We start from the raw sequence: 27,682 nt of genomic DNA on the forward strand, positions 1-27,682 counted from the left end.
AGCTACATGGCCAACCCATAGCACACACTATTTCCAACACTCCTTCAAGTGGCAAGAGCACTTCCAAAAAAGCTGAAATAATTTATTACAATTAAAGTTGCACAAGAGGGATTCTATCTGGTCCCTAATTTAAGCAAAAAGCTTGCTTTGTCTGAGCAACGAGGTTAATCTAACAAAGCCTAATCCTACCGATGTTTTATTTGCAAAACACCAAGAAGTACTTCCACATTTCAGTGTTGACCGGATGCTCTATGAAAATGTCAATAGATACAATAAATACTTAGTTACTAACATAAAGAATGTCAAACTGTGGGACTGAGCTACCTGATAAATGAGAAGAGTTATGAGTTTGGTGTGTTTTAAAATAATAAAGCTTTAGATGAAGACAACTTCTAATACTATCAAATAGTATATTAAAATTTCAAGAGAACTGTCTGAGCATTTTCATGTCTCTGTCATTTTGTACAAATGGATTCTTTAAAACAAAGTCTATTTATTACAAATAGTCTTGTTTCTAATCAAGAGAACTGGGTATATAAACGTGAATATGCAAGTTGTGCCAACAATCTAGGTCACATATGTTAATACAAAATGTAACTTGGGATACTGACTCTTGTCACTCAAGAGCAGCACCTACTGGCATAATTAAAATGAATATAAATGACATAGGGTAATTTCAGTTATATATTTTATTAACTAAATACTTACAGAGTACTTAATATGTAGCAGGTATTATTTTAAGTACTTTGCAAATATTAGCTTATTTAATCATTCCAAGACATTTATCACAAAAAGTGATTAATTTTTGTTTGTTTGTTTTTGAGACAGAGTCTCGCTCTGTCACCCAGGCTGGAGTGCAGTGGCATGATCTCAGCTCACTGAAACCTCCACCTCCCGGGTTCAAGTGATTCTTCTGCCTCAGCCTCCGGAGTAGCTGGGATTACAGGCGCGCGCGCGCTACCACGTCTGGCTAATTTTTGTATTTTTAGTAGAGACGGGGTTTCACCATGTTGGCCATGATCTCGAACTCCTGACCTCAGGTGATCCACCCGCCTTGGCCTCCCTAAGTGCTAGGATTATAGGCATGAGCCACCATGCCCAGCTAAAAGCGATTAATTGACAAAAACCTTACTCCAAAATGCAAAAGGATTTATTTAGCTTGAGATGTTGTTTCTATTTAAGACAGCAAAGTTCAAATTTATTCCTGGCCAACATCGGGAAGGAAACTGGTATTATAATTCATATTAACTTAATGAAACCAGACAAGGAATGTGGAGAAAAATCCTAAAAGGTAGTGCCCCAATAAAAGTACTCTCCCAATGAGAGAAAAAAAAAATTTATATTCCATACAATGGTGAATAAACTCATCTATACTACTTGTGAAAGAATCTTGCCTTTTCCTTCACAAACAGGAAACCATTTATGCTAGGCTTTTATTTTAGGCATGCACTAAAATTATAATTTTTCACAAGACGAAAGAATGACTTCCTGTCAATCACACTGACATGCTACTCAACAAATGACACTAAGAGCAATGACAAGAGTGAACAAGTCTTCACAGCTTTTTAGAAGGATCTAGACCAGCCATCAAAAATGCTATTTTATCTAGTTGGGGTCTACACTATATTCTGCTGCAGTAAAAGCTATTAGGGGATTTAAGCGATTACTTTACAAGGATAAATTTTTACCTATTAAAAGAATGCGTCAAAGTGTTTTTAATCTTAGGAAAAATTAAAAAAAGAAAACAAGGAAGTGTAAACATGTCTGTAAGTTCAAATATTTTACTTCATATTTTTCCTCATTAAATTGATATATTTCAAACACTGACTAGCACATATCATATAACATATGTTTAGTCTATTAAATTTCAGAGGGTCAAGCCATTTAGTATAATTTTTGTATTTACTCTTGCCCACTTCCACTTTGCCCATCCCAATCAAATCTCTGCCCTGAATGGCACTTCACCAACCAAGATATCTATTTAATATCTTCTAAAATGGGTATGTGTGAAAGACAGAAAAAATAGGGGTACATAATTATTTTTGTGTTTGTAATTTTTAAAAATTGTGGTAAACATACATAAAATTTACCATCCTAACCAGTTTTATGTGGACATTTCAGCAGTGTTAATTAAGTAGCATCACACTGCTGCACAACTCGTCTCTTTCATCTTACAATACCGTAACTCTGCCTGGTCACACAACTCCCTGTTTTCCCTCCCGGCAGCTCCCGGCACCCACCATTCTACCTTCTATCTCTGTGACCTTGACTAGGCACATCATCTGTAAGTGGAATTATAATGGAATTATACTTATCAGCGTAAGCCATCTTGTGTGACTGGCTTGTTTAACTTAACATATTATTCTCCAGGTTCATCCATGTAATAGCATGTGCCAGATTTTCCTTCCTTTTTAAGGCTGAGTAATGCTCTACTGTATAATATATAACAAAATTTGTTGATCCATTCTTCTGTTGATGGACGTTTGGGTTTCTTCCACTTTTTCACTATTAATGGTGATGCTATGAACATGGGTGTACAAATACCTGTTCGAGACCTTGCCTTCAATGATTCTGGATGTGGAGCTGCTGGATAATATGGTAATTCTATGTTTTGTTCCTGGAGGGGCTGCCATTCCGCTTAAATGGCAACTGCACCATTGTACAGTCACTTCAACAGCGCACAACGGTACTTACTAACTTCTCTACATCCTTGTCAACACTCGCGATTTTCTATTTTTCTGACAGGAGGCATCTGAGTAGGTATGAGGTGGAAGTCATGTTTCTTTTTTTTTTTTTAATTAAAGCTTATTTATTTGCTAATGAGAAAAATATAGTGAATGCAAAATACTAAATTGGTGAGTATTATTTACCACCAGAGAAACTCACCAGAATCATATCATACACAAAAAGTGAACACATTTTCTTATTTGATAACATAAAGAATTGAAGAAGAAAAATTTTACTAGGCATTACATTCTGAATGTAAATATGCAGATCTCATTTTATTTGCACCTAAGTTTTTTTCTTTTTGAATGATTAGTTATAACAAATATCAGGCTGAGTCGAAAGTCATTCAGGACAAAGAAGAGCCAGTGACACGCCAAACACATTTGTGATGAGTTTAAACTATGTCTCAGATGAGGGAGGAGATGGACACATGAAGTTGAAGGGAAATGCACATATCCAACTGTGGCATTTTAAGGATAAAATGTAAAACCCATGTATGCTTAATTTCAGAAATTGCTAGGGTAACAGAGTAAACAAACTGACCCAGAGAAATGTTGCTAACTTATTTTCAACAAAAGAACAAAGGCAATTTAAAGAAGGATAGTATTTTCAATAAATATTGCTGAACAAAATGAGACATCTGCATGCAAGATAAAGAACTTTGACTTGCACCTTATATGTTATACAAAATACGACTCAAAATGGATCATAGACCTAAATGTAAAGTGTAATAAAAACATAAAGCTTCTAGAAGAAAATATATAAATTATTCTTTGTAAGTCAAGTTAGGCAAATAGCTTTTAGATATTGTATCAAAAGCTCGAAGCATAAAGGAAAAAATTAATAAACTGGACCTTATGAATATTATGACTTTTCTCTATGACAGACACTGTTAAGAGGGGAAAAAAGAGACATGTCTCAGACTAGGAGAAAATATTTGCAAATCATATTTCAAAGGTCTCAGGTCAAAAATATAAAATAAAAATGATCTCAAAACTCAACCTAATGTAGAAAGGGGAAAAAATATTGTATTTCAAAAGACACTTCATCAAAGAAAATATACAGATGCCAAATAATCATGAATTGATGCTCAACATCATTAGTGATCTGTTAAATACAAATTAAAACCACACCATGAGCTCCTGGTGAGGACGTGGGGTGATGGGAACTCACACATTGCTGGCGGGAATATGCTATGCACAGACAGTTTGAAAAATAGTTCAACAGATTTTTTTTTTAGACAGTTAAGTATACCATATAATCCAGGGATCTCATTTCTAGGTATATACCCAAGAAAATGAGATCTTATAGTCACAGATTCTTATATGTGAATGTTTAAAGCCTCTCTATTAATAACTGCCAAAAAGAATAAAAAACCTAGCTGTGGAATTTGACTGCGGTTTTTATTTGCATTTTCCTCACCAGTAATGGTGCTGAGCGCATTTCCCATGGCTTGCCGGCCACTTGCATATGGTCTTTGGGGAAATAGTTATTTTGACCCTTTGTCCATTTTTAAAATAGGTTATTTGCCTTGCTCTTGTTGAGTGACAGAGTGCTTTATATATATTCTGGATACAAGACCATTACCAGATAGATTTGCAAAATATTTTTTCTCATTTTATAAGTTTTTCTTTCATCTTTTTGATGGTGCCCTTTGAAGCACAAAATCTTTAATTTTGATGAAATTCAACTTATGTTTTCCTTTTGTTATTTGTTCTTTTGGAGTAATATCCAAGAAACAATGGTCTAATTCAAGGTCATAAAGCTTTACCTGTATCTATCTTTTGAAGGGTTTTTACAGTTCTATTTCTTATATTTAGGTCTTGAATAATTTATGTTCTAGATAGAGAGAGAGAGAAAAACACCTATATTCACAGGAAGGCAGGATTTAGTACACATACCTACACTTCCTTGTTTATCTGCTGAGAAGGCCTAGAAGCAGTGGTACACAGAAGAATGAGTCCACACAGTGTATACATCTTGGCTTATAAATACCATTCTCCAACCAAAGGAACCAGGTCTCCTTAAAGTACTGATTCATTTCTGGACCATGGCGAGGAAAACACAAGATGAACCCATAGAACACTGTGGTGCCTGAAAAGTAAAGAGATGTCTCCAAAAGGATTGGGCATAGGAGCTGACTGGAAAGAGGGGGCAGTGGTTAATGCAGGAGTGGTTTCAGTAAGAAAATAAGCTGCAACGGTATTGAATTATAAAGCTCAGGATAAAATACCTCCACACTTATAAAAAGAAATGGAACAAAAATCTGGGAAAGAAAGAATCGACTACCATTCCTTACAGAATAGTTCCAATTATTAAATGTAGAAAAAATGAAGGAAAAGGAAAAAAACACAATTTAAGCATCACAGACCTTATTCAGGCAGGATAAATTAATGAATGTCAAAATTATCGGGCAAATGACTGGAGAGAAATAGGCTATTTTCGTGGTCTGAAAGGCTTTCTCTAAGATGTGTACTGATTAAAAAGGTAAAACCAGGAAGCTGCCAGTGGAGGATTCTGAAGATCCCGCCTCACTCCATGGGCCGGGCGGACGTCCTCAGTCACAAGGTGCTCCAGGCACAGCACACATTTCTTCTGGTGTTTTCTTAAATGACTTTGATCACACCATGAGTAAACATTACACTATTCCAAATTAAGAGACATTCTACAAAATAACAAACCCATGTTCCTTACAAGTGCCAAGGTACTGAAAATCTGTCCTGGACCGGAGAAGACTAAGAAGACGTGGCAACTAAAAGGAATGTTGGTTCCTGGGCTGAATTCTGGGAATGAAGGAGGATGTGAGTGGAAAAATGATAAACTCTGAATACAAGAATGTAACATAGAAAATGGCAATGTATTAATGCTAAATTTTCAGGCTTTCGTAAGTAGTATGGTTATGGTTGATGTTAACATTTGGGCAAGTTGGGTGAAGGAGATATGGAACTCTCTGTACTATTTCTGCAAACGTTTCTGTAAGTTTAAAATCATTTAAGATAAAAATTTGCTAAATGGTCATTTTCCTCACTGCAAATAGAAATAAATGAAATTGCAAAGAGTAATAATGTACATTACTTCATATTCTGAACTACATTTCAAAGCTAATGAAACAATGTATCTAAATTTCCCTGAGAATTTGAAAGACTTGTCATGCTATTCTTCAGTGAACTGCTTCCGTTGGAACAGTAACCTGTTCTGCAGTAGTAGCAACATGACTGGGCAACAGGATCTTTGCTTCCTAATCTAAAACTGCCATTTAGGTGGGGGTCAAAATATGTGTGTGAGGGTGTGCAAATTTTTAAAATATATAAATTATATTGAATTAAATAGTTGATAAAAAGTCTATATAAAAGTAAAAACCACATCAATTACCTGATAAAATCATACTGCCCCCACCATAACTTTCCACAATCAATTGTTTCCCTTAAAATGTTGATAAATGAAGCTGTCAGAGGGGATAAGATCACAATTTTCAATTTTGCTTACTTTTTTTTTTTTTTTTAACTATTTTAACTTTCAGAATCCAGTTCATGAATGCTGCAAATGTGAGCTCTGATAAGATCGCAACGCTGCCGGCCATGAGGTAAGAGAATGCCATGTGGCTGTGTCCTTGGCGCAGCAGGGAAGGGAGCCGGGAAGGAGGCGCTGGTGTAGCTCGAATCATACAGGCCATCACACTCGGCCAGCACACCCAAGGAAGGGGAGAATACGGTTTTTTTTTTCTGGAAAAAAGTTAAACATCACTTTAAAACTTTTCTTTAAGGTCCTGTAGTGAGAGGATGAGCGTGAGTGAGCTGCAGGCCTGAGAGCCAGTTCGGCCAATCTTGCTAGGTGTTACCATCAAAAGCTGGGTTTTAATTGTGCACTCTAACTTCATTATAAATTCATGAATGCCATTCAGGACTTTACAGAACGCTAAAATAGACAGTAGAAAGGATACTTTTTCAGGATGATATTCTTTTAAAAAAAGTTTTAAAACTATAAAGTGTAGTAGATAAAAGCCAAAAATAAAATTCTAAGCCCCCACGCCCCGGCCAACTGACTGAATGGACCCCTTCTCGGCCAAAGGGATCCCAAAGAAACCTGAAAAACTAGTTCAGGCCCTGAAGGGAAGGCCGGAGGGACATGCCTCGCTACAAGGTCCTCCCTTTGGAGTTCAGGCACAACTGGCCAGCATTAACATTGAAATATAGATCATAAGATGGACAAAACGGACTCTTTGTAGCAAGAAGATATTCAACACCAACCTGACTCTGGTAGAGCATTATGTGACAGATAGCAGGTCTTACAAGAAATCAAAGTATTTTACCTCCAAAATATATTTTTTGACATATTTTGAAATGGCCCTGGAATGCCATCTCTTATTGGGAAAATCTGCATTCTGTAGAGAATCCCCTTTCCATATCTTCTCCAGATCCAGCAGAAATTTCACTAACAGTCTGACACCTTTTCAGGTCCTAAAAGAGACCTTTACCATCCATTCTCTCTGTAGCCAGTTACCTGGAAGCTTCATCTACAGAGTAAGAACCTTGGCTTCTACAACTCCCCTTATCTTAACTCAAGCGTTTCTTCCTGCTGGCTTCAAGTCTTCAGGCAAAGTTTAACTTAACCAACTGCCAATCAGAAAATCTTTGAATCCATCTATGACATGTGAGCTCTCCAGCTCCCTGCTCGAGATGTCCTACCTTTTTGGGCCGAACAAATGTATACCTTACATGTATGGACTGATGTCTTTGGCTATAACTTCTGTTTCCCCAAAATATATAAACCAAGCTATAACTCAAACACCTTGGGCACATGTTCTTAGAGCCTCCTGTGGCTGTGTCATAGGCCATCGTCACTCATATCTGGCACAGGATAAACATCTTTAAATATCTAACAGAGATTGGCTTTCTTCTTCAACATAGGTAACATACAAAGAAAAGAAATAATTTAAATACATTTTTAAAATGGTATGTTTCTATTCTGAAAAGTTTTAAGTAGGCCTTCTGTAGCCCTAATTTTAGTATGTGCTCAGACTGTTACACTAATATATATGTATGAATACTAATGTGTACACATATATATGTTTATTGTTATGAGATTCATTACCCTTAATAGCAACTTGAAATACATGCAAAAAAATCATTCGTCTTTTCCTTCTACTTTGCTGCTATCAAAATAGCAGTAACAAAATCCAGTAACTTTCTGAAAAGAATAACTTTACAATTTTCAAGCTCTTTCATATGGATTATCTAATTTGAACCGCATGTTCAAAAGAAAAGCTAAACAATGTCACTCTTTTTGCAGTTGAGAAAACAGACACAAAATGCTTCAGCGACTTGTTCAAAGTTACACATCTCAATGGTGACAAAGTGTACCCTGAAACCTAGTTCATGTGACTCCACCCATCCGTCTGTGCGACAGGCTCTGCACTAGGCAGGAGAGGTACAACTGTGAAAACATTTACCACGGTGTTTTTACATTATTACATTATATTATTCTACTTCCTAATATATGTGTTTAGATTATTTGAAATCTGAAAACTCTAAATTTTTAAGGTTTCCACTGAAAAAATTTCATTAACCTGCTGACCAATGATTTTAAAAACTCCTGTACAGCAGGGTTCTGTAACTGTAAGACTCTGAAGACAGGTGCGAATTTTATAGAGCCACACTGTAGTTATGCATCCTCAAGCAACATAACCTTTTGAGGATGGATTTTTCAAAACCATTAAATTGAGAGTAATATGTATCAACAAGATTTGTTTTGAGGATTCAATGGTCTAGAGAAAAGTTTGGCACAGATACTATTTACGATTCTTTCTAATTGAAAAGGCAAAATGTGATAGCATGAAAAACAGGTCTTCATTACTACTTACTAGCTAATGAAAACATAAGGAAACCATACATAACTACCATTTGGATCACTCTAGAACAACTAGGATCATCCTCTGGCAGGAGGATGGCGGGAAGGAGCAAGAGCTTCTCTGACACTGCTCCATGGTGTCAGGCAGATAAAGGAAGATACGCGTACTGAAGAACACTGGCATCTAGTTATTCCTAAAAAGATGAAATGTAAAACTATTTTATTTTTATTTATTTAATCTTGAGACAGAGTTTCACTGTTGTCGCCCAGGCTGGAGTGCAATGGTGCAATCCCAGCTCACTGCAACCTCCGCCTCCCAGTTCAAGCAATTCTCCTGTCTCAGCCTCCCAAGTAGCTGGGATTACAAGCGCCCACCATGACACCCAGCTAATTTTTGTACTTTTAGTAGAGACAGGGTTTCACCACATTGACCAGGCTGATCTCGAAGTCCTGACATCAGGTGAGATCGCCGACCTCGGCCAACCAATGTGCTGGGATTACAGGCATGAGCCATCGCACCCGGTTGTAAAACTATTTTAAAATGTATCATTAGAAAGCTTTGAAAAAAACCCTCTTTCAGTATATTATTCAAGAAAAAAGAGGTGGAGATCAGGTCAAAGATCTGCTTCTCAGTAAACAGTATGTTTACTGATAAATATCCACAAATGCGATTTTCCTGGATACCAATTGCATTACTGAAAACACTAGGATGATGAAAAATATTGTTCTGATATTATTCACTTATAGATTATGAAGTATGTAAGAGAGTTCCTTCTAAACTTAGGAATTCCAACAGGCATGAGAGTGAGAAAGGGAATCAAGAAAAATGATCAGCTATCAAAATACCAAGTGTGTTGAGCCATAATGGACATCAAGGGTACTGCTATGGCAGACAGCACAGGAGTATTTGGACGGGAGTATGAAAGGAACACAGACATTTAGCAGCAGTTAAGAAAAACAGTAAATTAACCAACCCATGGATGATGTCTGAGGTTAAAGAATCAAATTGCTGAAGTGTTAATTATTTTAGGAAGTCTTTTGTTAATGGTGAAGTATCAGGAGACTGGAAAACAAGGAATCCAGTCTGAAGGTTAAAAAGAAAGAGAAGAGAGGCTGAAAATTATAGACCTGTAAATCTAACATCTATATTAGGAAATAAATTTGAGATGATACTTATGGATGAGCTTAATGATACATTTGGAGAAGTACAATTTAATAGGAGTGAGTCAGCACGGATTTACCAAAGGCAATCATGTCAGGAAAAATTTCGTTCCTTTTTAGGTTGAAGTAATAATTGGTTTATGTAAGGAAGAACCAATGAGAAACTGTCAGGATTTTCTGAGATTTTTGGACCTTTTCAGAAAATGAATTATTGTACAAAATGTCATGACATGTGTCAGAGCATCCAACTAACAAAAGGGGATGAAAGCAACTGGGTTAAAAATAGAGGGCCAAGAGGAATTAGGGAGAAGACTGCATTCTATTCTACAAGGTTCTATGTATTGAACACTAATGGTTCTAATTAATGATGAAGGAATTTTTTTATGTAGGAAATTTGAATATATTGCTAAATAAGGGGTAATGGTTAAGACGAAAGACTATAGCTGTTTTACGTTAACTGCAATAGATTAAGTAAATGGGCTCAGAGGTAGAATGAAATTTCAGCTGCCTAAGGATAAAGAGATGTACTTGGAAAGCATTAACGAATCAAATAGATTCAATTTAAATGAACAGTTACCGTGAGGAAGAAAAAGGGACTTGGGGTTTTGATGAGAGTCAAACTTTCAAATTCTTATTCTTATAACTGGGAAGAGGCAAATGTAGGGAATGCAGTTAAATAATACATGTTATAGAGAATACGAAGTTGATCATCTTAGAGAAGAATACAAAATCCCCAATTTTTGAAGAGATATGATAATTTCAAGTGTTATCACTCTGTACAGGTAATAACCTAATGTACATCCTTATATGACCAAGTCTTAGCATATGTAAAAACTGATGAAAATAAAATCAATTGAAATGTGCTACAAAAGTATGAGGGTAGAAAAATAAAGGAAATTAAGAAAAATACCGTATCATTACATAATGCTCAATTCTCCCTGAAAAGAGAACACTTTGTAATCATTACCTTTGGAAAAGACACCAACACTTACCACATTTAAGGTCTCAGAGAGAAATAAGAAATAAGTAAATCAACCGCATAGCTTTGATGCACTGCACATAGGCTCAGAAAGTGACCACACTACCAGTGGGTCTTCCAGTGGGCATTCATTCATGAGCAACAAGTGCTATTTCAATAGCAAACAGGCTCCTGGAGCCATAAAGGCATAACTGTAAGTCTGCTGCTTGGAACAGACGAGAAAAAAACATCCCTTTCTTCGCAGGCACCATCAGAGAAGGCTGAGCAACCGCTCCTCAGCCCTCCCCTCTGGCTTCCCTGTCTTCACTCCCCTTTCTCTGGGGTTATGTTTAAAGCATTCTGAGCTCTCCCTGCTGAAGTGAACTATGCATGGGGTCAGACTGAAGGCCACTGGTGTTGTAAACACACACATGCATTTAAATTATTTGTCCAAATGTAGTGGATGAGTACCACGCTTATTTATGGATGGGCGACATGGTAGAAATGTAATTGTTAAAACTGAAGAGATCAAATCAAGATAATTTTTGAGATGAAATAGATTTTACAAAATAGAAGAAAAATCATATATGACAGAAACCTATTTTTAGTTTGATGTCAATTTTGTGAAGATTTATGTGACTGTAAAATCTCATTATATTAGATCTAGATTGGGCCTAAATGAACCTCTTCAGAAACTTGGATGTGGAGAAGGGTGTTTTTTTTTTTTTAGGTATATACAGAATACAACTCATAGAAGAGACTTTGATGAATTTCTCAAATTGAACACAACCATGTCTCAATACTGGAATTAAGAATCAGAATCTTACTAGCACCACTGTACTTTATTCAGCGACTGGTGCCCACAAGGGAAAATAAACTCTGACTTCTAACATCATAGAGTAGTTTTATCTGTTTTTATATTTAATATAAACGCAATCATATAAAACGTACTCCTTGGTGACTGGCTTGGTTCATCCAATGATATGACTGTGAGACTTATTTCACATTGTTGCTTGTACGTGTAGTTCATTCATTCTCACTGACGTATTCTATTATGTGAATATACAACCTTTGTACATTCTGCTTGAGGGACATTAGGGTATTCTGGAGTTTTGACTATGATGAATATACCAATAATTACATTAAGTACAAATACTAAAGTAAAAGACTAAATATTTAATGTAAAAGATAAAAATTGCCCCAGCAGATAAACAAAATACAACTATAAGCTGCTTATAAGGAATCTGGTGTAGGTATACCAATATGAAACTCAGAATTATAGCAAGAGATATTGCTACTAAGAAGTATTTCATAATTATGTGTGCATGTCTGTATCTAAAACAATCCTAAGTCCTGAGTACTTAGTGATATATCTTCAAAATATGTAAAGCCAAAAATAACAGAATTTTAAAAGATAAATCCACAATTATAGTAGGAAACTTTAACATATTCCTCTTAACAGCTAACAGAACCAGCATTTTAAAAAGCACTAAGAATATGATAATCTGAACAACACAGTGAACAAACTAAACATTGTAACTGACATACAGGGAACAAACACCACTGGTGCCAAGTATTCTTTCCTCAGGTGTCTCAAAAATTTACCGAAACTTACCATTTGCTGGGCATAAAAAAGTCTACACAAATTTTTAAAGAATTAAAATAATTCAGATTATGTTCTGTAAAAACAGTAAATTTAAGAAGTCGATTTGTGTTATTAGTTTAATAGTTTTAAAAAAAAAGATAACTAGAAAATCTCAAACTACCTGGAAATGGAATATTACGTTTACAAATAATAATCCATGGTTAAAGAAAATAAACTTTAGGCTGTTTATTTTTTTTAACCATGGATTATTATTTGTAAACGTAATATTCCATTTCCAGGTAGTTTGAGATTTTCTAGTCATCTTTTTCTTAAACTATTGAACTAATAACACAAATCGACTTCTTAAATTTACTGTTTTTATAGAACATAATCTGAATTATTTTAATTAATTCAAGATGGATTAGAGACTTAAATGTTAGACCTAAAACCACAAAAACCCTAGAAGAAAACCTAGGCAATACCATTCAGGACACAGGCATGGGCAAGGACTTCATGTCTAAAACAACAAAAGCCAAAATTGACAAATGGGATCTAATTAAACTAAAGAGTTTCTGCACAGCAAAAGAAACTACCATTAGAGTGAACAGGCAACTTACAGAATGGGAGAAAATTTTTGCAATCTACTCATCTGACAAAGGGCTAATATCCACAACCTATAAAGAACTCAAATTTACAAGAAAAAAACAAACAACCCCATTAAAAAGTGGGCAAAGGATATGAACAGACACTTCTCAAAAGAAGACATTGATGTAGCCAACAGACACATGAAAAAATGCTCACCATCACTAGCCATCAGAGAAATGCAAATCAAAACCACAATGAGATACCATCTCACACCAGTTAGAATGGCAATCATTAAAAAGTCAGGAAACAACAGGTGCTGGAGAGGATGTGGAGAAACAAGAACCCTTTTACACTGTTGGTGGGACTGTAAACTAGTTCAGCCATTGTGGAAGACAGTGTGGTGAGTCCTCAAGGGTGTAGACCTAGAAATACCATTTGACCCAGCCATCCCATTACTGGGTATATACCCAAAGGATTACAAATCATGCTGATATAAAGACACATGCACATGTATGTTTACTGCAGCACTATTCACAATAGCAAAGCCTTGGAACCAACCCAAATGTCCATCAATGACAGACTGGATTAAGAAAATGTGGCACATATACACCATGGAATACTATGCAACCATAAAAAAGGATGAGTTCATGTCCTTTGTAGGGACATGGATGCAGCTGGAAACCACCATTCTCAGCAAACTATCGCAAGAACAGAAAACCAAACACCGCATGTTCTCACTTATAGGTGGGAATTGAACAAGGAGAACACCTGGACACAGGAAGGGGAACATCACACACCGGGTCCTAATGTGGGGTGGGGGGAAGGGGAGGGATAGCATTAGGAGATATACCTAATGTAAACGACGAGTTAATGGGTACAGCACACCATCATGGCACATGTATACATATGTAACAAACCTGCATGTTGTGCACATGTACCCTAGAACTTAAAGTATAATAAAAAATAAACAAATAAATAAAAAGTAAAAAAATAAAAAATAAAAAAACCACTTTTGTCTTGTGCTTCTTATCTGGCTACAACTAAAATCAGAACTCACATATAGTCTTTCATGCTCTGGAATACGAAATAGAAAATGATACAAAAATCATTTTACTGGTTGCCAAAAAGGATTGAGAAAAAAACACAATGAATCATCAACTTCTGCTAGAGAGGGAAAAACAAACTGAGCAACCATTTATGCTAAAGATGATCACGTCAAACAGTTTACATATGATCCCATTTAGATGGCACACACATTCTGTGTGGTCGGCATCACTATCTCCATCTTTGGAGGAAGACTGAGACCCACAGGGTTAAAATGCAGTTTTCGGGACCAGACATCAAGAGAATGATCAAGCTTAAGTTGGAGCCCATCCTCCCGGAAGGTCACGCCTACAGCTGCACAGCAGGGACTAGGGATAGTTCATTCAAACTCCTAGACTCTTCAATCAGGAATCTGGAGCTCAGAGACACTTGTGTTTACATAGAGACTTGAATCAGGGTCTCCACTGAACTCCAGTTTTGCGTTATTTGTGTGAATTACATCACATAACTGCAGTTACACACCAATGTAGAGATACCAAGGGTATAGCACATTTGCACACAAACCTCTTTCGGCAGAACTGTTTTCAAATAAAAAATAAAATACCTCACTTTAATACATGAATTCCCAAATATTATCTCAACTAAACTTTACATTATCTCAACCAAATCACAGTATTTACAGTCTTTTTTTTTTTTTTAAGATAAGTAATGTTTTTATTTTTCTCTTATTTACTCACTGTACTTTAGGGAACAATCTGTTTTTCATGTGTAACTGGTATAATAGAAGAGAGAGACAGATATGTCAATCTTCTACCTGGAAAGGAAGCAGAGCAAGGCCACCTCGAGGAGGACACTTTGCTGATGCCCACCATGGATTTTGTCCCTGTGGCCTGGCCATTGCTAGGAGCAGCTCCTTCACAGGTGGTGTTTCTGGTATCTGTAAGGTTATGGGTCCATATTTATGAAGAACCCATAGGCACTTATGGCCAGAGATATTTCAACTCGATGGCCAGAGATATTTCAACTCGACTTTATCTGTTTTTATGAACTAACGCTGATAAACTGTCTAGTTTCAAAACCTTTTCAGTGACAACCTCACCAAAAGTGAATGAGCACAGACCTCTGGTTTTGTTTGTTTGCCAAATACAGCCCTGGATAGTAGAAAAATTACTAACTCACACACTCGACATTACTTAAATAAGTCAGTCATGTGAACATCAATTGAGAAATATGAAAGAACAGTAATAAGCCTCTATCTCCGTAGTGTCAAATATATTAAGAAAACTAGTCTACCTTAAATTACTCACACTCCTTTTAACATAGATATTTTGTGAGCAAACATTGCTTAAGATGTTGAAGCTGGAACCTCACATTTCTGGTGTGATTTATATCACAATCCCCACATTCGTACCACTGCTAACTAACCCTTCATATGGCACAGAGAGGCATAAAATGTTCATGCCTACAGCAGCACAGCAGGCACTAGGGATAGTTCATACAAACTCCTAGACTCTTCTAGCTTCATAGCCGTTATCTTTTAAAATTCTCACAATGACCCTATTAGTAGGTACTATCAAGCAGATTTACATATGGGAAACCTCGGGCCTAGTGAGGTCAGCCTGCCTGAGGTCATATGGCCAATAATGAGAAGTAGGGTTTAAAAGCAGCTCTAACAGGTCCCAAAACATCTGCCTAAAGCACATCCTTGATCAATGGGCCTTATTCAAACTTTGCTGCTTGGGTTAAATCTTGGAAGGCTTCTCTAAATTTACTTCAGGGTAAGTACCTCTTCAAATAGGTCCTCTCACCCATAATCCATCATTCTGCTGCTCTGTACGGTGAGAGTTGGCACCAAGGAATACTTGCCAATTAAACAACATGTCGGGCTGGAGGAACGGATGTGCTTTACTCTGCAGTTGCTGCCACATCCCACATCGCTGACGCCTTCCAGAGTGCCTGACTTGCCACCCAAGAGGCAAGAATCCTCTTAGCAGCCGCTCCCATCACCAGCTTTTCCCCAAACCCAGGGCCAGCCCCCTCCCAATTTCTGGGAAACGCACAGCACCGTTAACCACCCACGACGCTTGCCTCCATGGTCGCAGGTCGCATTCTTTCTAGGCATTCACTGGAAGATGATGGTGTCAAGAAACAGGGCATAACATTTCAAATCACAAGCATTTTTTGAGAAAAAAAATTTTAGCAATTAGTCAAAATATGAAGATTTAACAACTACTCTCATTTCAGGTCAACGATGCTTTAAATATTTACTAATATTAACTTTACAGTCATAGAATAATTACTTTGTCAGATTTGCTTTTTTGATAAAATATGGTTGAAAAGTCCTGTTTTCATAGTTGAGTGGGATAAAACTGGAATGTACTTTTTTATAGGTCTTGAAGCAGATACTATCACATACTCTACTCATTATAATAAATCATGGTAATGTACAAATAGCATTATAACTGCTGTGATCACATGAAATCCTGTTAAAAACAAGTACTGTCACAGTTTCTGTCCCTTACCAGCATGCAGGTAAGCGAGGTCTGGGTTTTCAATGTCAGGATGCTGTTCCTTCAAATGGTTCCGGAACTCCACAGGGACGTTGGTCCCGTAGTCACACTTGGGACAGTTGTACATCTTGACTCCTTCGTGTTTGCCAGTATGCAGAATGTGTTTCCGGATATTTTCAGCACAGTTTGACCTACCAAGTAAGACAGAAAAGTAAATCTAATTAAGGTCAAACCAATAACCTTATATTACACATAGTGACATTAGATAAGAACGTCTCTATGTGTTTGGTACTATTTTAAGTGCTGTACTCACATAATAATTAGCTTATATAATACGTCAGCCCTATGAGGCTGGTAGTTTTTATAACCCTGATATGAATTTTTCCGTTGGTCTTTTAGCTTCATTTCTATGAAGAACCAGAAATACCAAATCCCAAGCACTATTATTTTAATCTCAAATTATTCTGGTACCACTCGAGGGCAGTGAAGGTGTCAGCTGACCCTGAGAACACACCTATCACCAGTGAGGAGCGGCACAAAAATGTAAGCGCTGTTGCCTCCACTGAATTTAGAGCATTTGGGGAACAAAGACACTGGCTTTTAAGTTCTGTCAAGCAAGGTGCTTCTAAGTGGGCTCTAAAATAATTTGAAGATGGAGTTGTAGCTAGAAACAGCTCTCAGGCTCAACTCCAATATCTGGGCAACACGTGAATCCCATGCAGCTTTCTGTGATGATACAGGCTCTTAAGAGTGATGACATGGAAAATACAATGGAGGGCCCCCGTATATTCCACGCCACAGTGCCACTGAAATCAGGGGTGGGCTCCTCTCCCAGTGTTTTCCGGCAGAATTAGAAATACAAGGCCTGAAATAATCAGCCAACTGGGAAGGGGGTGCTGGTTTTTGAGGCAAACTGTTCTGCTTGCTCTGTCATCCCTGTCAGTTCCTTTGCCACAGAGACTGCACGTCTAGACTCTTTCTGAATACACACGCGGAGCTGTTTTCCTTTTGTCTTTGTCATTTTTAGAACAGTAATAAAAAGAGCCCTATACAATTTCAAGCAGGTGTTGAGGAGTTATCTAGAAAGAAACAAAAAAATCACGCTGGCCTCAGATTTCCTACAGACCAAAATTAAATGCCAGAAGAAAATAGAGCAATATGTTTATCACCATTTCCCAAAAGTATTGCTGAAGAACAAAATCCCGCAAGATGTTCTTAGAAGAAAGATTTCCATGACCAAATAAGATCAGGAAATGGTAGTTAGCCAACACATCTCACAGTGCACTTCAGAATGGTAGGCTCTAAGAAGAAACTTTATGTAGGTCTACATTGCCTGAACACTTCTAATTCGAATTGCTTTTGTGTATAATATTCAATTATACCATGTTTATTTTTCAGGGAATATACCTTGGGAAATAATGGTCAAGGAAGTGAAAATGATTGTTATCTCTCACAAACAAACGCAGTCAATGACGCTAGAAATTCAAAGACTCAGTGAAGATGGTAGCTATCCACTCCTGACAAGAGGAGTGTGGGAAGTATCGTCCAAGTGAGGCAGAATTAATGTAAATGGCACTAGGAACGGTATTTCCAAGACAGAGGGTACAGGGATGTCCTTTCCTACAGTCTCCGGACAAAGCTAAAATGCAAACGTGTTCCTCATGAGTGGGGATCTCATATTCTGGGAGCAGTCTCGTACCTGCATCCAGATTGTCCTTTGGAAAAGTTCCTGTTACTTCCCTCCCATCTCCAGGCAGGGCTTGTCTCAAATGTACATGAACCACTAAATCTGCTCAGTATAATTAAATTGAACAAATCAAATCCCTCTATACCTAGGAAGAAGACTAGAAAGAAATACATCCAAATATTAACGCAGCTATACTGCAACGCCCACTTGCTCTTATTTTTCAAATATAAAGTTTTATATGTTAAATATATATATTTTAAAAATTAAAATAATAATAACACCTTTTTCAAAAATAAAAAAAGGACTAGAATAACAGATATTTTCCCAGCTATTTTCGACTTGCTTTAGGCAAAGTCTCTGTCAATCTGGGTGTTAAATTTCCCTGAGATCTTAGACTAAATACATGCGAGACAGTGAATGTGTGCACACAAGCTTCTTTCTTTCATGAGTCACTACTGAATTGTAACACCTGCTTTATATATAAATTCCCTATTGTGAACTAACAATTACTGTAAGAGGAAAAAAAAAAGATAAGTACCTAACGCATGCCAGGTACCTCCACTGACTTGGCGACTTTGAAGGCAAGCATGACCCTCTTGAGGTCAAGAATGCTACACAATTCACAGAGAAGAAGGTAAATATCACAATGATAAGCTGGCTACACAGGCTGTACGGCTGGTGAGTGGTTAAGGCAGAATCCTAACCTAGGTTTTCTGTTTTCGAGGCCAGAATGTTGGTATGTTTTCAAGTACACCACAGCCAGCTTTCCCTTTAAAATTTACATATCAGAGACATTAGCACACTCTAAGCAAAGGGTAGGACTGTAGAGTCTCTTAAATGTATAATTATCCTTAGAGTAACAGCTCTGGATCATGTCAGAAATAACACAGGAAAATGTCTGAAGGTGACTGACACAAATGTCCACTTTTAGGACACTTAAAAGGAAAAGAAACAATTTTTTTTTAGTTCTTCAAGCTGGGTAAACTGCTCCAAATTACCCCTTAATTCTGCAGATCTCCAACATGTTTTCTACGGCATTATAGACACCTCCTAAATTCACCATTGTTTATTGACACTGGGGAGAGAAAACAAAAAGCTACTACTGTACTTAATTAGTACTGTTTATCAGGAATGTAGATTCTTTGGTACCGCCACTATTATTTCCTTATGTAAAATGTTAGGCATGAAACATCATCACAGACAATCACCAATCATATGAAGAAATTAAAATTGCCAAAATAAATACATTTCAATGTATGATGCATATTTACATGGAGAACAATATCAGCAATGAATCCTAACATTCAGGGAAGGAAGAAAGAGATAACTTTGAAAACAGATTATTTTGTTTTCAAGAAGGCTGTATCTAGGACAAAAATAAGCCAGTATCTCTCAGTAACTAAACAGCATGTAGGATCTAACAACTGGGGACTATTACTGAAATAGGTAAGACGTATATGGGGACTGAGGGAGGGGGGAGAATTTAAAAAGGTGGGAAGCTTCTTTTATTTGAAAATATAAAATAAATCAAGAAAGATGTGGTGTGGAACTTGAGATTTTAAAAGGCATTAAGGACCATTCCACATGTATATTCTTACACAGATATGTGCATATGCTTGTATACAGGATGTATATATACACACTGTGTTTTTATGTTCTATTATATAATACATATGTGTGTATGTGTATTTGTAATTGTATGTTTTAAACATATACATACCATGAGCATAAACACATGCAGACAAGAAGGAACTGGGATGCGTTTGGGGAAATGAGAGTGAGTGTTAATGTGTATGGAGTCTCTTTGGGTAATAAAAATCTAAGATTGCTTGTAGTAATGGTTTCACAATTCTGGTAACATATTAAAAACCAAGAAAGGCTGCAATTTCAATGGGTCACTTGTCAAATATATGATCTATCTCTCCACTAAAACAAAAACGAACACAAAAGAACTCTCGTGCCGCTGTCACCCTTCTTCCTGCCACTGGAACCTTCCAGGCCACATGTTCAGGTGGTAAAGTTATCAAGAAGAAGAGGTTCTCAGCCTCCATGGGCCTTTACCTCAGTGAGCAATACATTTTTAAGTCACTCAAATTTCAGAGTTTTGCCTGATGTGCAGCTACTGCAATTATCACGTGCTGCTAATCTCCTTCCTCAAACCAATGCTGCATAGAACCTCACCATACCAGCACACACATGCATTCACACACACACACAAACCCCGATTCGAACCCTCTTTACTAATCACCGCACGGCAGATACCTTGGGTGAAGAAGTAGTAAACTAGGCCCATTCCTGAGCTAGTGTGACTCCTCCTGGCCTCGCACTGCTCCTCTGGAAATATCCCTAGACCTCATTTTCTCTCTGATTTTCCCTCTTCTGCCACCTGGGACCTCCTGTCACAAGCCAAGAAGCTTACTCCTGTCACCATCTGTATGCATCTTGGTGTTTCCCTATGGGCGAGTTAAGAAATTTTTCTTTTAAGAAAATTTATGAGAAGTCAAATTTCTCAGAAAAATGCAAAGGGTTACATGTATACTCTAACAAGAAGAATGCTAGGGAGAACTCATGTCACAGTGTTTCCATCTGAAATGAACTAGGAAGAGAGATACTGGTGCACATCTCTGAATGAAGGAGAAAGTGAAACAGGCAATGACTGGGCAGTTTCCCTGGGATTCACTAAGAACTGTGACCTTCAATCCAGTTTCCTAACCAACACTAGATCAGTCCTATCCCCACCTTCTTCCTCTTATTCCTGGCAGCAGACGGCCATGGTGCAGAGGAAACACCCCTGGGTGTCAAGTCAGGCAGCCGGGTCCATTCCCCACATGAGAATTTCAGCACCTGCAGAATGGCTCTGTGATCTCAGGAAAGTACCTCAACTCTGAGATCTCTTTTCCTTAACTAAAAAATGAGGTTAGTACAGCAAACTACCAAAGGACTGAATGCAATCTATGCATTATCTTTTTCTTTAGAGAAGGTAAGTACATATACACACAAAATCTCCACCTGGGAATTCAGAGAGTTGGTAAAAGCTATTCCTGGGCTCCAGGTTGTGGCTCCCAGTTCCAAAGGTGGGTGGGAAGTGATGGAGGGGAAAGGTAGGAACACAAACTGCACGGCTCCGGCACGCAGCGCAAAGTCGGCGTCCACAGAAAGAAAAACTACCGAATCCGCAACTCTCCGCAAAATGCTAAGCTCTGCCCTGTCCTTTCCCAACTCCGCTCTACTGCCACAGCTCCACGCGACAGAACGTGCCGGCAGGCTCTCTGCTGGGGAAGAACCTCGCCTGGAAGAACCTCACAGGCGAAAGACGCTCCTCACACTGAGAAAGGAGCCTGCTGGAAGAGAAGTGAGATTCTCCAGAGCCAAGCCTCGCAGGCCTCACCGGGATTCCCGCGGGACTCAGCGGAATAGAAACAGCACGCATTGCTTTCGTGGAAAAGGCATTCTAAGAGTGCATTTCAAATTAAATTTTGGAATATAACATGTTGAAAGTCTTGAGCAGCTTTGATGTACAGAATTTAAAGCACGGGGTGACTGATTAGCAAAAGGGCCCAAGATGGGATCTATGTATTTAGGGCTTCTTAAAAAACACATAATAACGGAAATTTCTTATTCTGTTCAAAGGTAATGTATGTTAAAATAATAAGTAGAACACCACAAGTACTTCTAGAACTCCACAAAATCATTAGTCAGTACTACACACGAACTTCTGGCCTATGGACACAAAAAGCCTGATGATGTTATCGAACCTAAGGGGAAAGGAGCTTTAAAATATTTGATGTTTATTTTGGTTATTAGAATTATACCACTGAAGTTGTTAAACACCAGTGCATCCAACAATGGATGTGACAGAGTCTCCCTCCAGCACTGTCTCCACTGTCCAATGAGTCGCAGATGACCAGCTACGTACAATCCCTAACTTCTTCTCAATCTTTCGGGAGAAGTAAACACTACTTTTTCAAGCTACAGATATGTCTTGTACTCTTTTCTCAACACTCCCCTTGGCTAAATACAGGGGCACCACACAAACTGGCATCTCGCTTTTCCGTGGAACAGAGCATGGGGCCTCACCGTATCGAACACCGAAGGGCACACTTATCTCCCCTACATGCCTCTACTCCCACCCTTACCTTCTTTTCTCCTTTTTGACAGCTTCCTAGTATTTCAGTGTGGACACAGCCTATTCTAGCTAACTGATTCTCTACTGATGGGCATTTAGGATGATTCCAATCATTTGCTAGTATAAACAAAGGTTCCAGCGAACAATCTTATAGAATGGTTTCCATTTCTCCGGGTGCCATGACAATCACATGATGACCACTGGAATTGCTTCAAATGTCAACGGGCAGGAATTCTGACAAATGCTGCCACACTGCCCTTCAGAGGAAATGCAGCAATTTACAATTCCACTAACAATGTTTGAGAGCCTGTTTCTGTGCCTGCTTGTCAAGGTAGGGGGCTACCAAATTTTAGAATTTTTGCCAGTGTGGTAGGTAAACAATAGTATCTTATTGGAGTTTTAATTTTTAAGTTGTAACTTGCATTTCTCTTGTAATCAATGAGGTTAAGTATCTTTTCAAATATTGAAAAGCAATGTATGTTTTCTTTTTTATGTACTGTTCATTCATATTTTTGCTCTTTTTTTCTACATGCGTGTTGGTCATTCTCTTATAAATTAAGGAGATCGGCTCTTTGGGACAGAAGTTGCAGACTTTTTTCTTCAGTTTCTTTTTTTCTCTTTTGACTTTGCTTACAGCGGGTTGTGAAAGCAAGTGTTGATAATTTTGCTCTTTTGTTCTACGGCTTCCTGACTTGCAGGCTATAAAACAACTGTTCCAAATTTGGTTCTAGTACTTGCGGAGTTGCGTTATATCACATTCAATACTAGATTTGATTCAAAATCAACCTACAGTGAGTTAAATGTGGATCCAGACTGCTACTCAGTTCTCTCAATAACATTTGTTAAAGTCAGATTTTCCCCACTGACTTGAAATGCCACCTTTGTCAGTATTTTAATTATGTAAGGCGAATTCTGGACTTTCTATTCTTGTCTATACTTGTCTGTGTATTCACCTGCCAATTCACCACAATGAACCAGGTAGCAAGACGTTTCTGCCAGGTAGACCTCATCATTCTGCATGGCTCTTTTCCTCCCAGATCACAGCTCACCATCCAAAACTAACACAGAGTCACTCACGGGACAGTGGTTGTCAGCCGGTATGGCAAAAATCTAGAGTTAACTACAGTACTAGAGAGAACCGGGCCAATAATAAAATAATACCACTATGACATACCCAGGTAATTTCTATGTATTATTAATATGTGTTAATAGTATTAGCTAACTGATAAACCAAACAGCAGAGAGCTTGGCACAAATGTTACAGGATAAGTAACCAGGAGAGGGCCCAGCACACAGAGATTCTAAATAAATATTAATTCCCATTTTCCCCAGGAAAATCCATGTATCAGCTTCATTACCCCAGTTTGTTTTTTTTGTAAGATTAGTGGCTGTCTTGAAGTACTGGCAACAATCAGGTCTGCTATGACATCAGGCATGGGAAAGACTCTAGACAACAGAAAGCTCCTACACCCACTGCCTGAACAGCGTTCTCATTCCCGCAACCCACTTTCCATTTCGTTTATCTCCCCACTTCACTACTCTACATCTTCCATGCTGCTCCAAAATGAAAGAATTCCTATTTCCTAGGTGATTTTGGGGGAACTACTTGATGGCATGGAGTGATCGCTCACTATTTTAGAATGCATATTTTTTTGTGTGCCATAGCTGGCTTCAGAAATGACTTAGTAAATCTTACAAGGATTCACTGAAAATAATAGTAGTAGTTTAGCTGAAGGTGGGGCTAAAAGAACTGAAAATTGAATTGAGTAGGGTGGCCAATTGTTTCTTTTGTGGATCTGAGCACTCAAACTCCCTTATGTAATACACAAAAAACACGTCTTTTAAAAAAACACCACCACGAAACAGTTGAATTATGAGACATGTATAAAAATCAATTAAAAAAATAAAGGAGAGTTTGCTAAACAGAGACACATACCATATATCTGTATGGGTTGGCTTAATGTTAAATATATCAATTGCTGCTAAGGAATCTATACAGTTAACACAATTACAATTCTAACAAGATTTTTTTGAGAACTGTTTGAGAGTGATGGTTAAATGGCTCTATAAAATAAGTAGGCAATATTTTAACATTAGTACAGTAAGAGCTGTTAACAGTCATCTATAGAGAGGGAATGGGCTGTATCACAGAATGTGATATAGCAGTAACTTTTCTACATGTACTTATCTTTACACATGCATACATACAGAAACACACATATAACATGACGTACTGGCAGAGAAAGATGTCTGCTGCAGATTGAGAAAAGCTACATGTAAAACAATATGTACTAAAAGTAATTAGAGGTGTGTGTACATATACACATTCACAATACACACCACAGAAAGTCAATTATATATAGACGTGTGTGTAAAGTAACTACACATACATATAACGCACACATATTACAATTCTACAAAGGAGTATGGACAGCACCAGGTCTATGAGGATCACACTAGTTAACAGTGACTCTGCCAGGGGGACCAGAGTTGGTAAAGGGATAAAGGGAGGGAGTCAGAACACTTGCAGTGTTGTGGCTGTGTCACAGGAAAGCTCACCCATCCGTTAATTTTAATTTAAAAGTAGGGAAAAAAGACTAAACAGACAGCCAAAGACAAGAAAATCAAATGCAACTGAAGCACTGCATTTTTGAAAATTATTATACTTAATGAAACTCTAATCATTAAAGTGGGAAATTGAGGGTGGTATTTAGAGTGAAAGTGGCAATTACTTTCGCGGGTTAAAATATGGTTTAGGTAATGCAAGGCACTACCTAGTGGGTTAAATTCTTCTGTGATAAATTAAAGAGGCTTCACAATAAATTCTGGATAGATAACACATAACTGCTTTAAAAAGAATTATGAAACTAAAAAAAGACTTAAGTGAATGTAAGTCATATATACTTAAACAGAGTATGAACCTAAAAAATATGACTTTGAATATAAAATTAACCTTAATATTTTTAAAAGGGTGAAAAAATGGCAGTGGGGAGGGGAGCTAGAGGGAGAGTCCACCTGAATCTATAAAAGATAAGCAAAAAACCACATATATAGGATATATGTTTTGTTGATTTCAATATATACATATTTAAGTTAACCTATTATTTTAAAATAATATATTACTTTGGAACAACTGTTTTTACAACTCATGTTTACAAACTATTCAAACTCTTCATATGCATAAGTGTCTATCATCACTAGAGTCATTTCTGTGCTCTTCTAACTGTTTTCTAGAGCACAATATTGTCAGTCCCTCCTTCAGTATGAGCTACAGCATATTCTGACTCCAAAAATGATGTTGTCACTAGAGATTCTATCTCCAGCTACATGTGCCCAATCACATAACATTATGGCAGTTGTTTCCATTTGTCCTCCAAGAGTATATCATGAAATCCACAGTATAACCAATTACTCTACTGCTTTTTACTCCAATTTTTCTAGTTTATTTACAACAAGAGAAATATATAAATTCCTCTTCTGGAAATACTTTTTTAGAAAGGAAAAACTCTGCCTTTTATTCAAACATACACTACTAAGTAAAATAAAAGCTGAAATCATAAAGTCAAATATAGATAGACTTGACTACACAAATACTATAAAATACTGCAAGTCAAAAGATCATAAATACAACAAAAATGAACAGAAAATACATGAAATTTGTATAAAGGTTTATAAAAATCCCTTCTCCAAAAAATATTATTTCTGAAGATGCTAACAGACGTTAAGAAAAACCGTAAGTACAAGTGTGAGGAGATCCGTGTTCAGGAAAGTAGGGGCAATACAGCAGACTGCATTTTCCTTTTAGAAACTCACAATGTGTACTTAAGCAGAAAATGAAAATTACAAAAAAAAAAAAAAAAAAAAACCCACAATCTAAATTAAAATAAAAATTTTGAAAGTTCTATTTAAAGAAATATGCTTAGTTTTCCTTAACATTTTGCTTCCCAAATTTTTTGACTACAGACCATTTTCTTTTTTGGTTGCTCTATGGTAGTACAACATGGACCTCAGAATGCCATCATAAGGATTAAGGTAAATAAGATTAAATATGTTCAGATAATACTGTAGGTACTTGTTCTTTTTTCTTCCTACGACTAGTTTTTATATTAATCACAAACGAGTTCAACTATGTGAGTCATTATCAGCGCTTTTCCTATTATACATGAAAAGCAACTTCAATTAATCTGACTAAAAATAGATTCCCAAACAGTTACAGTGTATGTATGAGCACGTGTGAGGTGTACCACACGTGCAAAGTTCATTAGGCAGGTATGCAATTTATTTTTTTTTGGCCTGTTTATAGTATACTTTTAAAACTCATATCCACAAAAAGAATTACTCTATAAAATATTATACATGTTTATATAAAAGTTCAGTTGAAAGGATGTTTCTACTATATCTTTGTAATATGATTCCAAAATGAATATAGAATAATCCAAAGAAAATCTTTATGTAAATTAAACTCAAGAAGTTAATTACATTTATTTACCAGCATTATTTATGATTTATAAATTTTCCGGGCAAAAATAAATCCTAAAAAAAAAGACAAAAAATGTTCACAGTAGAGGGGAATATAAGCCTCCATGTATGTTGCTTTAAAGCTCACTGTAGGTTGGAAGAATGTGCTCCAATATATAAACTCGGAGTTTGTTTCACAATTTATGTAAGACAGCCTAAGATATATACTCCTTTATAACTTATGTTCTCACTAAAGGACCCATAAGGAAAGAGTCTGATAATTTTAGATTACTGAACATTTGTGCTGTTTAAATTTAAAATTGGTTAAAAGCTACAAGAATAAAGAACCTCAAATTCCTCTGCCTAAAAGGGAACATGTTATCAACGATGTTTAGCAAATAGATGCATGTCATTTGGAGTGCTGAACCACATGCATCACCAGAACAGAACAGACAGCACAAAGATCCATGTATACAAGAAATACAGATGTCATTTCAGATCAATTAGGAAATGATGGGCTATATAATAAATGGTGTCCATTCAACTGCTTATTTTACAGGAAAATATAAGTTACTTATTGTCCCATACCATACAAAAATAAATACCATTTGGATTAAAAAATTTTAACATAAGGAAATCAAATTATAAAAATCATAGAAAAAATATTTTTATAATTTTAGTTAGAAAGAGCTCCTATAAAGAAAAATCAAAGTCCAAATGCTACCAAAATGTGTAGGAAAATATGCCTCATGAAAGTTAATACTGCTATATAGTATAATGCATCATAAATAAAGTTAAAAGGCAGGGCAAAGAAAAGGAGTAAAACTACGCAACATATATAAAAACTGATGATTAATAAGGATTCCAAAATGGGTTCCATTGATTAATTTTTTATAAGATTAAAATCTCACAAACTAAAAAATACGAATAAGCAAGTCATAATTGGAGGAATACAATAGTTATGTAATCATTACACAGTGATCAATGTCTCTAA

At 36.8% G+C, this 27,682-nt stretch overlaps 1 protein-coding gene across 4 annotated transcripts in view; it reads right to left on the reverse strand.

The window, feature by feature from the left end:
• Positions 1 to 27,682, reverse strand: part of ZNF407 (zinc finger protein 407) — a 460,325-nt gene that overhangs the window by 133,785 nt on the left and 298,858 nt on the right. For 3 of the 4 annotated variants that reach the window (XM_050768239.1, XM_050768240.1, XM_050768241.1), the window contains one exon: positions 16,430 to 16,608. In XM_050768239.1, the coding sequence (XP_050624196.1) occupies positions 16,430 to 16,608 (179 nt within the window). Of the gene's footprint in view, positions 1 to 16,429; positions 16,609 to 27,682 lie in introns of those variants that run through there. The other variant, XM_050768243.1, reaches the window with a different exon arrangement.

This window comes from Macaca thibetana, chromosome 18 (assembly GCF_024542745.1).
Source record: "Macaca thibetana thibetana isolate TM-01 chromosome 18, ASM2454274v1, whole genome shotgun sequence".
NCBI classification, from domain to species: Eukaryota; Metazoa; Chordata; class Mammalia; order Primates; family Cercopithecidae; genus Macaca; species Macaca thibetana.